Below are 16087 nucleotides of genomic sequence, written 5' to 3'. Positions count from 1 at the left end.
GGCTCGCCGGGTAGCGCCCGGGTAACCCCGAGCCCCGCGGAGCGCGACGGGCCCGGACGCGCTGCCCTTGCCGGGTCGTGCGCCGGCTCGGCCTCGCGTCGTCGAGGGGTCGTGGGGTCGCCCTCGGGGTCAGAGCGTCTGCCGGGCTCCGAGCGCCGTTCTGTGACCCCGACTTGTTTCGTTTTTTGTTCTTTATCGTTTCTTTAAGAGATTTTACTCGTTGACAGCGACATCGCAAGCCGCGCGCGGGCGGAGGTGGGGGGAGCAGGGAGCCCGGCGCGGCTGGATCCCAGGACGCTGAGACCGTGACCCGAGCCCCCGGGCGCCCCCGTGGCCTCGGCTGTTGAGAAAGGAGCGCGTCCGCGGTGGGAGTAGGGTTCGCGGCCAGCGTGCCCCGGCGGCGGGTTTCCCTTGGTTCCTCCGTCCGGGAACGCGGCCGCGGAGTTCACCGACGGCCGGCGCGCCTGGAGGTGGTGTCGGGAGACCGTCCGTGCTGTCGGGTGAGCATCGGCCTCCGCCGCCCGGTCCGTGGGCGCCCGGAGCTGCCGCCCTCGGGGAGTTGGGACCTTTGCTGTCCTGCGCGGCGCCTGGTCATGCTGGACCGGGAAGTGTCGCTGGTGTCACAGAGAGGTTCTCCTGTCGGGGGCCCGGGCGGCTCCGGCCACGGTCTCAGGGTCCTGGGATCCAGCCGCGTGTCCGGCTCTATGCTCGGCGGGGACCCTGCTTCCCCCTCCCCTGCCTGCCTCTCCGCCTGCTTGCGATCTCCGTGTGGGGCATAAATAAGTACAGGACGGCTAGAGAGAAAGAAAAGAGATTCTGATGTTAAACTGTTCCCTACAAATGATCCTCATGTTTTCCTCTTTCAGAAGAAGCCGAATGACCGTAGGGACTGGTCGAGTGGACTCCCGCCTCGCCCGCACTGCGCTGCGTGCTCTGGGATCTCCTGCCTGTGGCTCCGGGCACCGCCTGTGCGACCAGGTCAGTATGCCCCACGCTCAGGTCTTGGTTTCGGGGGGACTGGATGCGGCTGGTTCCTTTGCAGGGCTGTGTTGGAGCCCCGCTGGGGTGACCTCGGCCCGTCAGCGGCCCCCTGTACTGCTGCGGTGAATGAAGGAGATTCTTCTCGGCTGTTTGATCAGGGAAATTGGAGAAGGTGGGTCCGGTAGGTCCAGAGGACGACGCGGCACCCTGCGGTGCATGTGAGCAGGAGGCTGGGAGGCAGAGCTATGAGGTTTTCACGTTTCAGACCGTTGTAGAAAATTGAAGAGAATGGAGGAGTTCCCCTCCCCATCTGCCTCCCCAGCCCCGTTCCCCGGAGGGACTTCAGCAACCCCCAGCTTCTAGGGCTCTGTCTCACATCCGATGTCGGAGGAAGTAGTCCCTCTACGTACCTGCAGTCCCGTAGGGCCCAGAGTTAGGGGCCTGTGGGAGAAATCTTTAGCTTGGGTGACTTAGCTCTGAAGAAGCCTGGTTTCAGACAACATTATTGTGCTTTGCTTTTGAGCTCTTTATCCAATAAATGATGTAACATTTACAAATTACTGAAGATTTTCAAGTGCATGAGAGTAAAGTGACTTTCATACGACAGTGAATTAAAGGCATCAGAAATACTTCTAAGCAGATTTATGAGAGAGAGAGCGGTGCATGCTGGGGGAGGGACAAGGGGGAGGGAGGGAGAGAATCTGAAGCAGACTCCCCGCTTAGCATGGAGCCGCACACCAGGCTCAGCCCCACCACCCCTGAGATCGTGACCTAAGCCAGAACCAAGAGTTGGATGCTGAACCACCCAGGCACCTCTAAAGATATTGGGAGTTTTTCTTGTTTTTGATTTTTTTGAGTGGGTTTAGTGGTGAATCCCTTTGCCTTTTTATCCTAAATAAGTAACTCCTTATTAAGTACTTGTGTTCTTGATCAAGTAATCTCATGAATTTTAAGGTAAGTTTTGGGAATCGTGTTCCACATTCATCAAGCAAGCAAACCCATTAGAAATTTGGCTAGGCTGTGGAGATACATTTTAATTAAAGTTGAAATATGTGTAAATGAAACCTTTGGGGGTGGGCCGTGTTCAAAGCACGGATTCTGGTGTTGCTCTGAACAAAAACCGACCTTGTGTTTTACCGCAGCAGAGGCATCTTAAAAACCTTTGGCTCTGGTTTAGGATGTTTCCTGGTCGTGGATACATTTTCCTTGTTCTGCAGCATAAATGGTGATCATTAAACATGAGGAGGGTTTAGTGGGAAAGGGTAAGCCTCTACGTTCAATTCTTAGAGTTTTACTTTGAGATAAGTATTTTGAGATAATATACACAGTTCTAAGAACTGATACAAAGAAGTCCCCTAGGTTTTTCACCAGATGTCCCCAGCGACAGCTCCTGACAAAACCTATGGTGCAAGTAGAGGACGGCTTTGGTCCGATCCTCCCAGCGACGCAGACGGCGCGCTCTGCGTGCACCCGCGTGTGTGCTCAGATCTGTGCGACTCTGTCACGCCTGGATTCCCGGGGCCACCGGCGCTGCCAAGACACAGACCATTTCCATACACGGGGTCCCTCCGCCCCCTTCCCCGACCCCGGACAGCCCCTGTCTGCTCTCCCCACCGCAGAGTGTCACTCTGCAGTGCTGTATAAAAGGCGTCTAAAAGGCATCGTGGGGCCCGTGTGACAGGCTGTCCTCAACGCACTCTTGAGATCCACTGACTTTGGATCAGTGAATCAAGATACAGAAATTCTAGGACGCCTGGGGGGTTCGGTCAGGGAAGTGTCTGCCTTCGGCTCCCGTCATGATCTCAGGGTCGTGGGATCAAGCCCCGCTTTGGACTGCATGCTCGGTGAGGGGTCTGCTTGCCCTTCTGCTGCTCCCCTGCTCGTGTGCCTGCATGTGCTCTCTCCCCCTCTCTCTCTCTCGGATAAATAAATACAATCTTAAAAAAAAAGTATGGAAATTCTAGAAATTCATTGTAAAAACATAATAAATCCAAAGTGTTTCTTTTATAATTTGAAGGTAGTATAATAAAACACTGGAGATAAAAATGTTGATTATTTACTCAAGAAAAAGCGTGCAGCAGTTTAGTAGTAGTGCATAGGATTTGGTAGCCGCGTTTGAAGGTTAGATGAAATTGAATTTATGAAGAAGGAGTGATTTATGTTTTCGGAGTCTATAAATAATTTCAGTTCCATGTTCATGATACCGATTTGTTTTGGTGGAAATATTGTATGACCACAACTAAAATTCTCCATGATTTCTCATAAAAATTAATAGCCCGTCCCGTGTCGTGGGGTAGAATCACGCTATTTAACCTCAGGAACTGGTCTGGGGAAGGAAGCAGAGATGCGCGGAAGCGCGTCGGTCATGAACTGTGCGGCCGGTTATTTGCCTGCAGTTGGAATCCGTACAAGAATCGCTTTCTTAGATTTCTCGGGGAAAATGGGAAACACCGACGAGCTTTGGAAATCTCTCTTGGTTCTGAAAAATTCTGAAAAAGCATGCGCCTCTGAAGTAGTGATTGAATTCTTTCTGTCCCCTGGGACAATAGAAGCTTAGCTGTAAAATGAGTCATTGAAATGACAGATTAAGTACGTTGCTAGGCATTACTATGACTAATCACTTATTTACTTTTAAGGTGGTAACATTTACTTAAAGTTACATTAAAAGTGTAACCTAAAGTTGGGCGACTTAAGTGGCACGTTCTCGTGTGTCCTGCCTCGTTGGAAGGAAGTGATCTATTGTAGGTACGTGATTCTTTATGTGACCTCGGGAGCTGAGGGATTCAAAAATGTATTGAAACTGAGACGTTTCCTGACTTTCTGACCAGAATATAATTTTTCTTGGTGACTTGATGGGCAGGTGTCCGTCCCGTCCTCCAGAAGTGGTGTTTTCGGTTCAGCCCTCACTGAACCCCCGGGAGGCTTGTTTTTGCAGAGCTCTTGCGCTGGTTTTTCAGAAGGTCAGTTTGGTCTCCACCTTGGCTTGGCGGTTCTTTCTTGGTATCACCAGAATTTTTCCTCCAGAAACGTCACAGTCTCGTTTTGGCTGCCTCTGATCTGTTTTGCCTGGGAAAGCAGATTACGCTAGTGAGCGGTGGGGTTCCCGGTGACACTGAGGTACAGCGGCGTGTTGGAGTCGGCAGATCCCCAGGAAGGGAGGCGACTGGCACGGGACAGAATGGCCCGTGGGATGCTGCTATGGACGATCCGTTCATTCTTATGCTTCGTTTTGTTTAAACTGCGAGGCTTGTGTAAAGGGCAGGTTTGGTTTGTTTTCTCTTCTGAACAAGCACTTGTGCCTGGTGATCTAGTCACCAGGTTTCAGTGGTTGCTTTTTAGGGCGTAGCTTGCTTGGCCTGTCTTGTGTTTGTTACTTTTTCCTCCTTTGTTCTCCGTTTTCCTACCTCCGAGGTGATTTCTTCTTGGTGGTCTTGCTGACACTGCTTCTTGACCACTCGCTCCCCTGGAGGACACAGCCCTGCCCTCCTGGTGTAACCGGGAAGCACCGCCGCGGTACCCACTGCTGCCCATGGCACAGCCTGTGGTGAAACTTGCGCCTGTCACGGTCGGTTCTGTCTTGCTTCCGTGGCCAGGATCCGTGCCCTTGGGGTGCCTGGGCACTTCCTCGGGAGAGAGAGAGAAGGAGCCTACGTTTGGAGCTTGGAGAATGTTTGAACATTTAGTAAAGCCGTGTCGATCCAGGTGTGATGGTGTTCTGTGATTTTCTTGTTCTGCATTTGACATCTGTGACTTTGGAAATTCAGCAAAATATCTAATGATTTTGGTAAGAACACAGTATGCTGGAGTAAGCTAGCAGTAGCTCAGAGGGTTTCATTCAGAAATGTGGAGCGTGTTTCCTCCACGTGATTCACAGGTCTGAGGTAGCGGAAGTTGATGGTATTTTCTGGCCTTTAATATGTGGCCCGTCTTAAGTTGAGTTGGGTTTTGTGTTTTGCACACAGTAGATTTAGTAGGTATATGAAGCTAAGTTTTCTCTAGAAAGAAAAATTGCCTTAAATTTGGCATAACCTTGACTCCCAGTTCTTTACCAGGCGCCGTACTTGAGTGTTCAGTTCTGTTAGGTCCAGGTATAGTAGTTCAGGGATTACTGTTTATCTAGGCAAAGTAACCTCTTCAAAATTTCTGGATGTAATTATTTAATACGTTTAACTCTGATCTCAGTGGGAATGAGTCGTTGTTCAACTATATGTGACAGTAAATCTCTTCTTCAGCTGAAAATGTGTGTGTAAAATGCAAGCTCACGTTGGCGGAGGCCTTGAGACCGTGCGGCCCTGTCCTCTAAAACTGGACCATGAAGGTGCTGGAAGGAAATTACTTGTGGATGCTGCTTGCACTGCTCCGTTTGGCGGCCAGCGCTGCGGAACATGGACAGGTGGCGAAGCACGCCATCAAGTTACACCGAGGCCGCGGAGCCGCCAGCGCGCAGAGGAAGCAGTGGGTCCTGGACGGTTGCAGGAAGCTCTCCGGGCTTCTTCGCCAAAAGACTGTGGTTCTCAACAAACTGAAGAGCGCGATCAGAGCGGTGGAGAAAGACAGCGGCCTGTCAGACGAAGAGAAGCTGTTCCAGGTGCACACGTTCGAGATTTTCCAAAAGGAGCTGAACGAAAGCGAAAACTCAGTGTTCCAGGCGATCCACGGCCTGCAGAGAGCCCTGCAGGGGGACTTCCGGGACGTCGTGAACATGAAGGAGAGCAGCAGGCAGCGCCTGGAGGCCCTGCGAGAGGCCGCCATCAAGGTCAGTGCGGCCGCTCTGAGCCGGGGAGAGGGCGGTGGGTGCTCGGGCCCCTGTTCGCAGCAGAGCGTGTGCGGGAAGTGTCCCTTCCTTGTGGGGGACATCTTAGCACAGCTCCCTTTCAGGACTTCTAGCAGTTTGTTCTGGTGCTTTTCTCTGTTCTGGAAATTCCCAGGGGATCAAAACAGTGACTGTAAACCGACGTGGAAGTAAATAGATTTGGAACCACAATCAACATTTTGAGTTTGACAGCAGTTCTTTTTAGTGTGAACGTTGGCTGTCTTTAGTATTATCTGCTGAAGAGTCAAATACTAAAGTTCGTTTTCAACAATATGTGCATTTGAAATCAGCATTTTGACGAAGTGTATTTTTTTTTAAGATTTTTTTTTTTTTTATTTGACAGAGATCACAAGTAGGCAGAGAGAGAGGGGGAAGCAGGCTCCCCGCTGAGCAGAGAGCCCGATGCGGGGCTCGATCCCAAGACCCTGGGATCATGACCTGAGCCGAAGGCAGAGGCTTTAACCCACTGAGCCAGCCAGGCGCCCCCTGGCCTGGCCTCTCTCTTATACCCAGATTACATTTCTCACCAACAAACAGGAGGAGACAGAGTATGTGGAACTTCTGGCAGCGGAAAAACATCAGGTCGAAGCTCTCAAAAACATGCAGCATCAGAACAGAAGCTTATCCATACTTGACGAAATCCTTGAGGATGTGAGAAAGGCCGCCGATCGCCTCGAGGAGGAAATAGAGGAACACGCTTTCGATGACAACAAGTCAGTGAGTAGCAGTCCAGGTCGCGGCCCTCTCCGCTCGGCTGCGTGCGGCTGAGTTCGCCGGCGCACCTGTCGCGGTGTGCACTGGAGGTGAAGACGGGACCCGAACACCTGCCGGGCTCAGAAGGAGACCGGTTTGTCACGTGGGAGTCCGCTAGATAACCCTTGACTTCGCCGTGCGTTTCTGTCAGTGCCCCACCAGTGGCTTGTCTCTGTCCCGCTTTTGCCTTCAGGGGGACTGGGACTCTGGTCTCAAGAAAGCTTGCCCTGGGACAGTCAGGTTCAGTGCGGATCTGCCCAGGGGAGCCGTCAAGTCCTTGTAGGAAGCGCGTCCGACGCAGGTTTTCAGACATCTCGCTTGCTGTGACAGGTTGAGGATTCTCTGGGGAAAATGACATTAATGCCAAAAATTGGTTGTGAGTCCTGAGAAGGACGTTGGAAAGCGTGCGGTAGGAAAGCAGGTGGGAACCCCGCTGCGGGCGTGAGCATGGCGCAGGCCGCTCTCGGACATCGCCGGTCCTGGCAGGGAGGGGCGCGAATGTCTTCTGGAGGGACCTCTTCCGTGTCCGGCCATCGGGCTGTCCCTGCCATGCCCCTCCAGTGCACTTCTGCCCCCGGCACCTTGGGTCTGTGCGGACCCTGCAGACAAGGGCTCAGCCCAGCACTTCCCCCATTTCAGAGGTCCGTCACGGGTTCCAGATTTTCGCCTTGGAGGGTCCCACAGCCCTCTCCTCGGGCTCCCAGAGCCCAGGAGAACAGTGTCTTTGCTGGGTGACGGTGGCATTGTGAAGGACGCAGCTGAGGAACGGCCAGGTGTTAAGGCGTGAAGAGTGGATGCCACTCGCCCGCTCGCCGGGGCGGCTCCCTCCTCCCAGCCGGACGCTCTCCGAGCCCCCACGTCAGGGTTTACTGGGAGCCGCCCCGTGTGGGCCTGTGATGAGCTCAGCCTCTCGCCCCTTTTCCTCCTGCAGCCCTGTCCTGTGGGGATCTAGTGGCTTCCTAAAAATGACCCCACTGCCCTGAGCTAGGTGAGGCTACGGAGCGCCCGCGAGGTGCTCCTGTTTCTCCTCACACGTGGGAAATCACGCGGGTTGTGGGCACGGTCGTCCAGGAAGGGGGCTGAGCACCAAATGCGAGTTTGTTGGTACAGGTGTACCCTGAGTCAGGTAGAGCAGGTGTCTGGAAGCCGTAGAAACCCTAAACACTTCCAGCCTCAAATCACCTGTACTTGAAGTGATTTTCCGCACGAGCACGTGTCCGTGTTTCCTCACGCGACGGAACACTGGAGACGTTTCCTGTCACTTCTCTGTGGAACTTTTGCTCTAAAAGTTGAGACCCTTTCCTTGTTTGCAGTGACACGGTGTTGGTTATCCTCGCAGGTGAAAGGGGTCAATTTTGAGGCGGTGCTCAGAGTGGAGGAAGACGAGGCTAACCCCAAGCAGAACCTCACAAAGCGGGAAGCGGAGGGTGACTTGGGCCTCAGCATGCTGATCGACTCCCAGAACAACCGGTACATCCTGACCAAACCCAGAGACGCCACCATCCCACGCGCAGATCACCACTTTCTGAAGGTCGTCTGTCTGTCTTCTCCCCTCTCACAGCCCCACTCCTCCTTCCCTGCTTCCTGGTGTTCCCGCGAAGTACGACGGAGCTTTATTTCCCGAGTGTCACCATAGGATGCACGACCTTCCTCCCCACAGAGACTTCACTGGCGTCCCGTGTTTTCTGTGACTTGAAGCAGCTTCTCTTCATCTTTATTTTTTTCCCAAAAGAATAAGAGAATAAGGCATTTTAATATTTAAAATGAAAATTAATTTTTCTTTTGGGAATTTGGGAGTCTGAAGTCAGGAGCTACTCTGATGGGCTCCGGCTCGGCCCTGAGAGGGAGCATGGGATGAGGCCAAGAGGCTTCGGCTCCGGCGTTGTGGGCGGCTTCGTGTAGACGTGGGTGCGGGATGAGGTCCGGCTCCCCCAGAGGTGACAGGCGTTGTACACGGAGCTGGATTCACGTCTGTGCCCTCTGGGGCAGCCAGTGGGGTAAAGAAGAGACGGGATTATGGGAAGATCTGCAGCTGACAGTGCTGTGGGTGGACATCGCTGCTTGGGCTTGGACCAGCGAGGGTAACAGGTTAGGAGTGACTGGCGCAGTCTGCTCAGGGAAGGCTGTTGGGCTCCGGACACCCCGCTGGGTCTCCAGCGGCCCCCCCAGGTGCCAGATTCGTGCTGCTCTTCAGGAGGATGGCAGCACCCACTGAGAGGAAGGTCCCTGACCCCCAAGGAGTGCTGGGAGTGGCTGACGCCTGGGGTGGGGGGGCTCAAACCTGGAAAGTCCGCCCAGCTGTCACCTGCCTTCGCTGCCGCCAAGGGAGACTGGGAGGGGCCGCTCCTCAGGTCGCCTGCTTTCTCGGCTGCCAGCCCCTTCTTGTCCTGCCCACCATTATCTCAAGTGTCTGTGTCTGTTTTTTGTTTCTTCTCCAGGACATCGTTACCATAGGAATGCTGTCTTTACCTTGCGGCTGGCTGTGCACAACAATAGGGCTGCCTACGATGTTCGGTTATATCATTTGTGGTGTGCTTCTGGGGCCTTCGGGACTGAACAGTATTAAGGTAAGAGCAGAGTCTAACTGTTGTAGTATCCTTTAACAGAACACTGAAGAAGCGTGGACTAAAGGGTTTTGACGTTTTGAACTTGAATTAAAGATAGCAGTTTCTTATAAACCATGTTGAAGAACATGCTCTATAAAATAGTTTCATAAGAAATTTCTAAACCATAAGGAGGTAATTTTGTTTATTAGTGAATGGATGACTTGACTAGAGAAAAAATCCTGTTATAGGTCTTTAAATTTTATTAGTTTCAGAATTTGTGTCCAGTAATAGTGTGAATTATATCATTCAGACACTGAAAACAACTCAAAATGCTGGATTCAATACGTAATTCAAATATTTGTACCATATGGTGAAGCTGGTAAAGTAGTGACAAATTAACAAGCCAAATGTGGGGTATTGTGAGAGCCCCGGGAGACTGTGAGTGCTGGGGTAGAGGCGGCTGTTGCTGAGGCTGTAGCAGGGGCTGTGGCAGTAGAGGCTGTTGTTGCAGGGCTGTTGTAGCAGGGGCTGTTGCAGTAGAGGCTGTGAGCTTCAGCCTGTGTCGCCGGCACTCTGTGGACTCCCGGGTGTGCCGTCTAGATACACACAGTTCAGACAAAAGGAACAGAGAATGCGGAGAAGGAGTGTCATGTGTCCCGCACGGAAGGAGCGTATGGCGTGGTGAGGAATGGGCAGAGCCCTCAGGAGGAGCACAGGGGCAGGCAGGCAGGGAGAGGTGTGGACACTCCACTGGTGACCTGTCCCCTGCGGCTAATGGATACACCCTGCCGGGCAGGTGTGCTGCAGCTTCTCTAGACCAGACAACAGAAGAAGATGTGAAAAAAGTCCTCATCCCCAAGTAATCTTAACAGTGGGTCTCATTGGCAGGGGGATGGGGGCTGTGCTCGGGCTCAAAGCCCAGGACCTTCATGGCAGGTACTCTCGTGGCCTGGGCTCAGCGTGGCAGGGTGGCCTGTGGGAAGAATGGTTTTGAGTTTGTTTGTTTTTTTTAAGATTTGTATATTAGAGGGGCACCTGGGTGGCTCAGTGGGTTAAGCCTCTGCCTTAGGCTCAGGTCATGATTGCAGGGTCCTGAGATCGAGCTTCGCATCAGACTCCCTGCTCAGTAGGGAGTCTGCTTCCCCTTGCCCCGGCCAGCCTCTCTGCCTACTTGTGATGTCTCTCTCTCTCTGTCAAATAAATAAATAAAATCTTAAAAAAAAAAGATTTATGTATTAGAGAGGGCACCATGGAGTGGGGGCAGCGGCAGAAGGAGTAAAGCTGACTTTCCACTGAGTGCAGAGCCTGATCTGTGAGATCGTGACTAAGCCTAATGGTGACTTGAGCCAAAACCAGGAGTCGGACACTCCACTGACTGAGCCAGCCGGCGCCCCTGGAAAGAATGGTTTTAAATCAGTTTTCTGAATAGGGAATCTCCATGTGTTGGAGAACAAAATGGTGTGGGTAAAAAAAAAAAAAAATTATTTGTAGATGAAAAATCTCTTCCTGCCCTGGTCCTACCCTCCCTCTTAGAGTGTTTACAAACGATAGCAAATACAGATGCATTTCTTTTAATGTTTTCTTCATAGCAAGGATTGCTTGTAAGAATTGAGCCTAAATGGTAAGTAAAGGCTAAGTAAGGTGAAAACTACATTGGAAGCTACAAATGCTACAGTTCCTAACAAACGCGCTGTACTTTGGGAAACAGTGTCATTACAGTAGACCAGGGGGAAAACCCGGGGCGTACGAGCCAGAAGTGGGAGGCGGTTCACGGAAGAAGTGTGATGGTGCCGAGTATTTGTCTTTTCCTAGTAGGAAGTTGATAAGCTTGTGCTCGTTATGGGTAGAAGAACCGGTTTAAGTGTGTTAGTCTGAAGCCATAGGTTACAGCTTTGTTTTAAAAAGGGAGGAAAAGTAAAAGCAGTAAGGAAAAGCCGGAAGACACAGGAGTGGGAGTGGAAATCTGTTACCACGATGAGTAGAAGTGAAATCAGCTTCCCTACCGAAAGATACAAGTTTCTGGTGGTGTCAGGAAAAATGCACCATAAGCAGGATTCGGTGAAACTGAGTAAGAAGGTTGAAGAGAAGGCAGAGAGACGGCAGCGGAAGAGAGGGTGGGGCGCGTCCTGTCCGTGGCTGGCGGAGGCGTGGTGTGCGCGTCCTTGTGCAGCGGCTCAGGGTGCGTGTGGACGCGGGGAGGCCTGTGCTTTGCTTTCAGACGTCCGGTTCGTGGCTCCACCGGCAACCACCGGTGTAAGGGATGTAGGTGGTGTCGAGCAGAGCAGGGAGGAAGACCTTCTCGGCTGCCACGTGTCGGCCTAGAAAGCAAATCGCAGATGGAAAACCAGAACAGACACGGAACACAGGAACACGGTATCTCCAGACCTGTGGGACGTGGCCAGCTGGGGCGCCCCGGGGAAAGTAAGGCCACGTAGTCGTGTGCAGAGGCGCGTGAGAGCAGGCCCTTGGGGCTCGGTGCCGCGCCCCCCTCCGGGGAGAGCGCAGGCAGAAATGGAGAGAGCAGCCGCGGCTCCTGAGCCTGGAAACGGGATTCGTGAGCCAGTTCTTAGGAAGAAAGATACGAGTCTTTCCCTAGTCGAGGAAATGGAAAAGAACAGTGCAGTCAGGAAGGTCAGGTCATCTCGGGCGCGGACCACACTCAAAGTCGGTTTAAAACACGTGCTGTGTGGGGCACCTGGGTGGCTCAGTGGGTTAAAGCCTCTTCGGCTCAGGTCATGATCTCAGGGTCCTGGGATCGAGCCCCACATCAGGCTCTCTGCTCAGCCGGGAGCCTGCTTCCTCCTCTCTCTCTGCCTGCTTTCTCTCTCTGTCAAATAAATAAAATCTTAAAAAAATAAATAAAAATAAAAAACACCCTGTGCTTTGTAGGGGTGGTCCCACTGGCTATGTTAGCATCAGCTTATTCTATGACGCATACTTCCCATGTGAAATACATCAGATTGTGTGGTTTTACCATTGTGTTTGCAGTCTGTTGTGCAGGTGGAGACCTTGGGAGAGGTCGGTGTGTTCTTTACTCTGTTCCTCGTTGGCCTGGAGTTCTCCCCGGAAAGGCTGAGAAAGGTAATGGCTTCATCAGGCTGTGACGTTGCCCCCAATTTAATCCTCGTACGGTTTCAGTTTGTTGCCTTTCAGTGTGGGTTCATGATTGGGTTAGCAAATTAAACTCTTTTTTAGAGACTTTATTTATTTTATTTTGACACACAGAGAGAAAGGTCACAAGCAGGGGAGCAACCCAGGGAGAGGGAGAAGCAGGTTGAGCAGAGAGCCCGAGAGGGGGCTGGATCCCAGGACCCTGCGATCCTGACCCAAGCCGAAGGCAGATGCTTGGCCAACTGATTTACCTGGGCGCCCCTGAAATTAAACATTTTAGGGTAGGTTTTAGTTTGATACTATTTAGAAAGATAAAAAATGCTAGAAGAGGTGAAAATTAAATGCATAAAAATTAGCTTCTGTGGGGCGCCTGGGTGGCTCAGTGGGTTAAGCCGCTGCCTTCGGCTCAGGTCATGGTCTCAGGGTCCTGGGATCAAGCCCTGCATCGGGCTCTCTGCTCAATGGGGAGCCTGCTTCCTCCTCTCTCTCTGCCTGCCTCTGCCTACTTGTGATCTCTGTTTGTCAAATAAAGAAATAAAATCTTAAAAAAAAAAGTTAGCTTCCGTTTGGCTGATTTCATAAACAGCCTGAGAAGTGACGTGTTTGAGATCACATAATGGGGTCCTTCCAAAAAGGTCAGACACTGCTCGAGGCTGAACTGCCACAAGCATCAGATGTTCAGTGTGTGACCCTAGAAGAAGGTCTTCAATTCCTAAACGAGTGGCAAACTGTGATTCTGTCGTTCTGTCCCTGGAAAGTGCCAGTACCTGTAAGGCCGGTCGCCACTGGGACTGGGCGTGTGTGGAAACGTGAAAACCGGGAAGCGCGTTGGCCCTGAGCTCCGGGGCCGCCAGGACGGAGAGGGGAAGGCAGCTAATGAGAAGCTCCTCCCTCGCACAGGAAGAAAGCAGCCTGCTACGGAGGGAGGGGACAGAGGGGCCGGCAGGCCGCTGCGGTGCCCGAGGACCCCATCCATGCCAGGCGGGCCCAGCAGGGTGACTGATGAGCCTTAACGTGCTGGTGGAAATGCTGCCTCTCCGTCCAAGGGAAAGATTCAAGCACAAGTTTTTGGAAACGTGAACCCACACGAGGTGTCAGGCTCCACATTGTGGCGTTTCTGTGAAAGACAAGCAGCAGCGGGTGCAGTGGCCACGCTTCCATGTGTGCTTCCACGTGTGTCGCCGGGAGACGGGTTGAGCGTTGTCGGTAACAAAGGAACATGCGTTCACGTGTCAGCCTTGGTTCATCCTGTCCCTCTGTGACCTCTCGTTTCTCCGCTGTCTTGTTTTCCCTGGGGAAAGCTCCGCTGGCCCGTCCTCCGGTCGCTTCCTCTAATGTGCTTCTCGAGACGCGCCTTCTCGCGGCCTGCTCCGGGTCACGGTAGCGCTTTCTCCGGGTGTCTCGTGTCTGTGTGCTTCTGGCTTGACCTGCGCAGCGGACGTCCCAGATGCGGTGCTGGGAGGACAGTGGCACGTCCCCCCCCCCACCCCGCCGCCGCTGTATTGACGGGTGTGTCGTGTGGCCGCGGCCTGGCGGGGACCGGCTGGGTCTGCAGGGAGCCGGGGTTCTGTGGGCAGGAAGGGTCTCCTCGCGGCCGTCCCGCTCGGCACTCGCGTGGCTTCTGCGGCTCCGGGTGTGCGGTCGAGAGCAGCTGGTGGCGAACAGTGTGGTTCCGGAGGTTTGGGACAGAGGGGCGGAGCCTGGCCGTCTCCGCGCAGGACCACGTGCCTTGGACTTCAGTGTCCTCCTGCGCGGTCAGGGGTTTGAAAGATTCGTTTGTTCGGGCTCTCCGTTTTCTTAGTTTCTGGCTTTCACCACGATAGCGTCTGCTGTTAGCCGCCTGCGGCGGCACGCGGACATGGCTGGGTGCAGCCCGGAGCCGCACGCCCTCGGCAGCGTGGCTGGCCTGCAGCGCGCCGGGTTTACTATCGCACTGGGCCGGGCACCCCGGGGAGGGCTCCGGTGGAAGAGGTGGGAGCGTCCGGTCGTCGTGGGATGTGGTGTGAGAAGTGGGAGGGCACGTGGACGGGCCCGGCCCCTGTGTGGGGACCTTGTCTGGGGGCAGCCAGGGCTCTCTCACACGGAGCCCCGCTTGGCGGCCGCCCGCAGCGGGCTTGCAGGTTTCTCTCTGCCTAGTAAAGGACGCTGTCAAGTGACCCGTTTGTTTGCCTTTCCTGTTCTGCAGAGGAAGTCATGGGCGTAGCTCCAGGGCAGCCTGAGGTAGCCAGCACGTCTCAGGTCACCCAAGTGCCCTGTCAGGGTGCGAAATCGTTCAGTAGGTTTTTGAAAGAATTGCTGGAAGGCCCCCTTAGGTCTCCTGTGAAACCACCTGAAAGTCTGATTAGAAGCTGTTGCAAGCACCGAGGCCTGGGAACGTCTTCGTGGTTGTCGCTGAGCAAAGCTGCGGTCTTTGTCTCCTGACCGCGTGGCCAGTCAGGTGTCTGCGTCCCTGCCTGGCCGTGTCCTGGCTCCCTTCCCGCTGGCTCGGCCTTCAGCGGGCTGCTCCCCACCTGTCTCCCACGCCGGCCGTTCCGTCTCGGTGTGCGAGCCGCGTCTTCTCCCTGTTTCCTCCGTATCTGTCCCCTCGGTAGACCCTTGTTCCAGACGCTGGTGGCTGCTGAGTGTGAGGCCGTGTGCACAGCTGTGTGGCCCTGCTTTGTGGGCCTCCTCTCTTGGGATTTCAGAAGCATGTGTGGGTTGTGGACAGAGACATGAAAACGGAGCTCGAGGGGGTGTGTGTCTGCGGTGCAGATGTGCGGGGAGTCGCCTGGGGACCCTGCGTGGTCGCCAGCTCTGATATGTGTGGCCTGAGGGCCTGTGTTTGTGGGAGCGCAGGGTGGTCCAGATGTTCTGTGTGGAGCAGGAGTCCTCTGCGGGCACTGCCCACATTTCCCACAGTCCCCTGCTCACCGTGCTTCTGGGGCAGACGGATACCCATCCTCCGGACTAAAGTGTGGTAGTGACCTCAGAAATCATCAGCCCAGCCTTTGTCTGCAGACGGACGATGCAGGGTAGAGACGATTCCCTCCCCCGGGTGCGCAGCCAGCTGGCTGGCCGGGACAGAGTCAAGCCTAAGCTCCGGGCTCCACTGCAGGCAGGAATATCCCCGCCACTTACGGGGGGGCTGCCTGAAACTGGGAGCGCTGGGGCGCCTGGGGGGCTCCATTGGTGAAGCGGCTGCCTTCGGCTCAGGGCGTGATCCCAGGGTCGTGAGATGGAGTCCCGCGTTGGGTTCCCTGCTCGGTGGGGAGTCTGCTTCTCCCCCTCGCCCCCACTCATGCTGTCTCTCGCTAGCTCCGTCTCTCTCAAATAAATACAATATTTAAAAAAAACAACAACTTGGAAATCTTACAGTCCAGCACGCCAGCCTCCCCAGGAGCTGTGGCTAGCTCTGCAGGTGCACCCGGGCCGTCCCACCGCTCCTGGCTGTGACCGGGGGGGGGGAGCTGCTGGGAGGCCATTAGCCAGGACAGCGATCACCACTGCCAGGGGCAGGATAAGTAGGGAGTGTGGCGTCCGGACCTTGGAGAGGCAGCCTCAGGGGCTAAGCGTTCTCTGGGCGGGCCAGAGCCACGTGGCAGAGAGCTGACCGGCTCTGTGTTCAGGGCTGAAGCCCAGTTCTTTTGCCTCCATCAGTCTCCCACCATTTGACTTGGGCTCCACGGTGCCAGGAGGCTCTTACAGTTCGTTCGGGAAGTTGGAATCTGTGGCGGACAAGCAGGCTGCCGGTTGCGGCCGTGGGAAGAGCCGTGGTAGGAGGTCCGTGCCCAGCCTCAGGAAGAGCCTCCCGGCTGCGCTGATCCCCAGAGATGGTGTGATTTTGAGGGAAGTGCGGCTTCTTGTCAGGAAGCAGAGCAGCGGAGGACAAGGCCACATCCTTCAG

The 16087-nt window shown here is 54.2% G+C and overlaps 1 protein-coding gene across 5 annotated transcripts in view; it reads left to right on the top strand.

The window, feature by feature from the left end:
* The window catches only part of TMCO3 (transmembrane and coiled-coil domains 3), a 34506-nt gene that overhangs the window by 648 nt on the left and 17771 nt on the right, over positions 1-16087 (top strand). The window contains exons 1-6 of one of the 5 annotated variants that reach the window (XM_032314232.1): positions 864-978; positions 5214-5737; positions 6332-6511; positions 7887-8078; positions 8986-9114; positions 12082-12174. In XM_032314232.1, coding sequence (XP_032170123.1) covers positions 5294-5737; positions 6332-6511; positions 7887-8078; positions 8986-9114; positions 12082-12174 — 1038 coding nt within the window. In that variant the 5' untranslated portion in view covers positions 864-978; positions 5214-5293. Of the gene's footprint in view, positions 1-863; positions 979-3640; positions 3727-5213; positions 5738-6331; positions 6512-7886; positions 8079-8985; positions 9115-12081; positions 12175-16087 lie in introns of those variants that run through there. The other 4 variants (XM_032314233.1, XM_032314235.1, XM_032314234.1 and 1 more) reach the window with 4 other exon arrangements.

Source organism: Mustela erminea, chromosome 15 (assembly GCF_009829155.1).
Source record: "Mustela erminea isolate mMusErm1 chromosome 15, mMusErm1.Pri, whole genome shotgun sequence".
Classification (NCBI taxonomy): Eukaryota; Metazoa; Chordata; class Mammalia; order Carnivora; family Mustelidae; genus Mustela; species Mustela erminea.
Note: the sequence above shows the minus strand (reverse complement) of the source record. Positions and strands in the feature narration are given on the sequence as shown.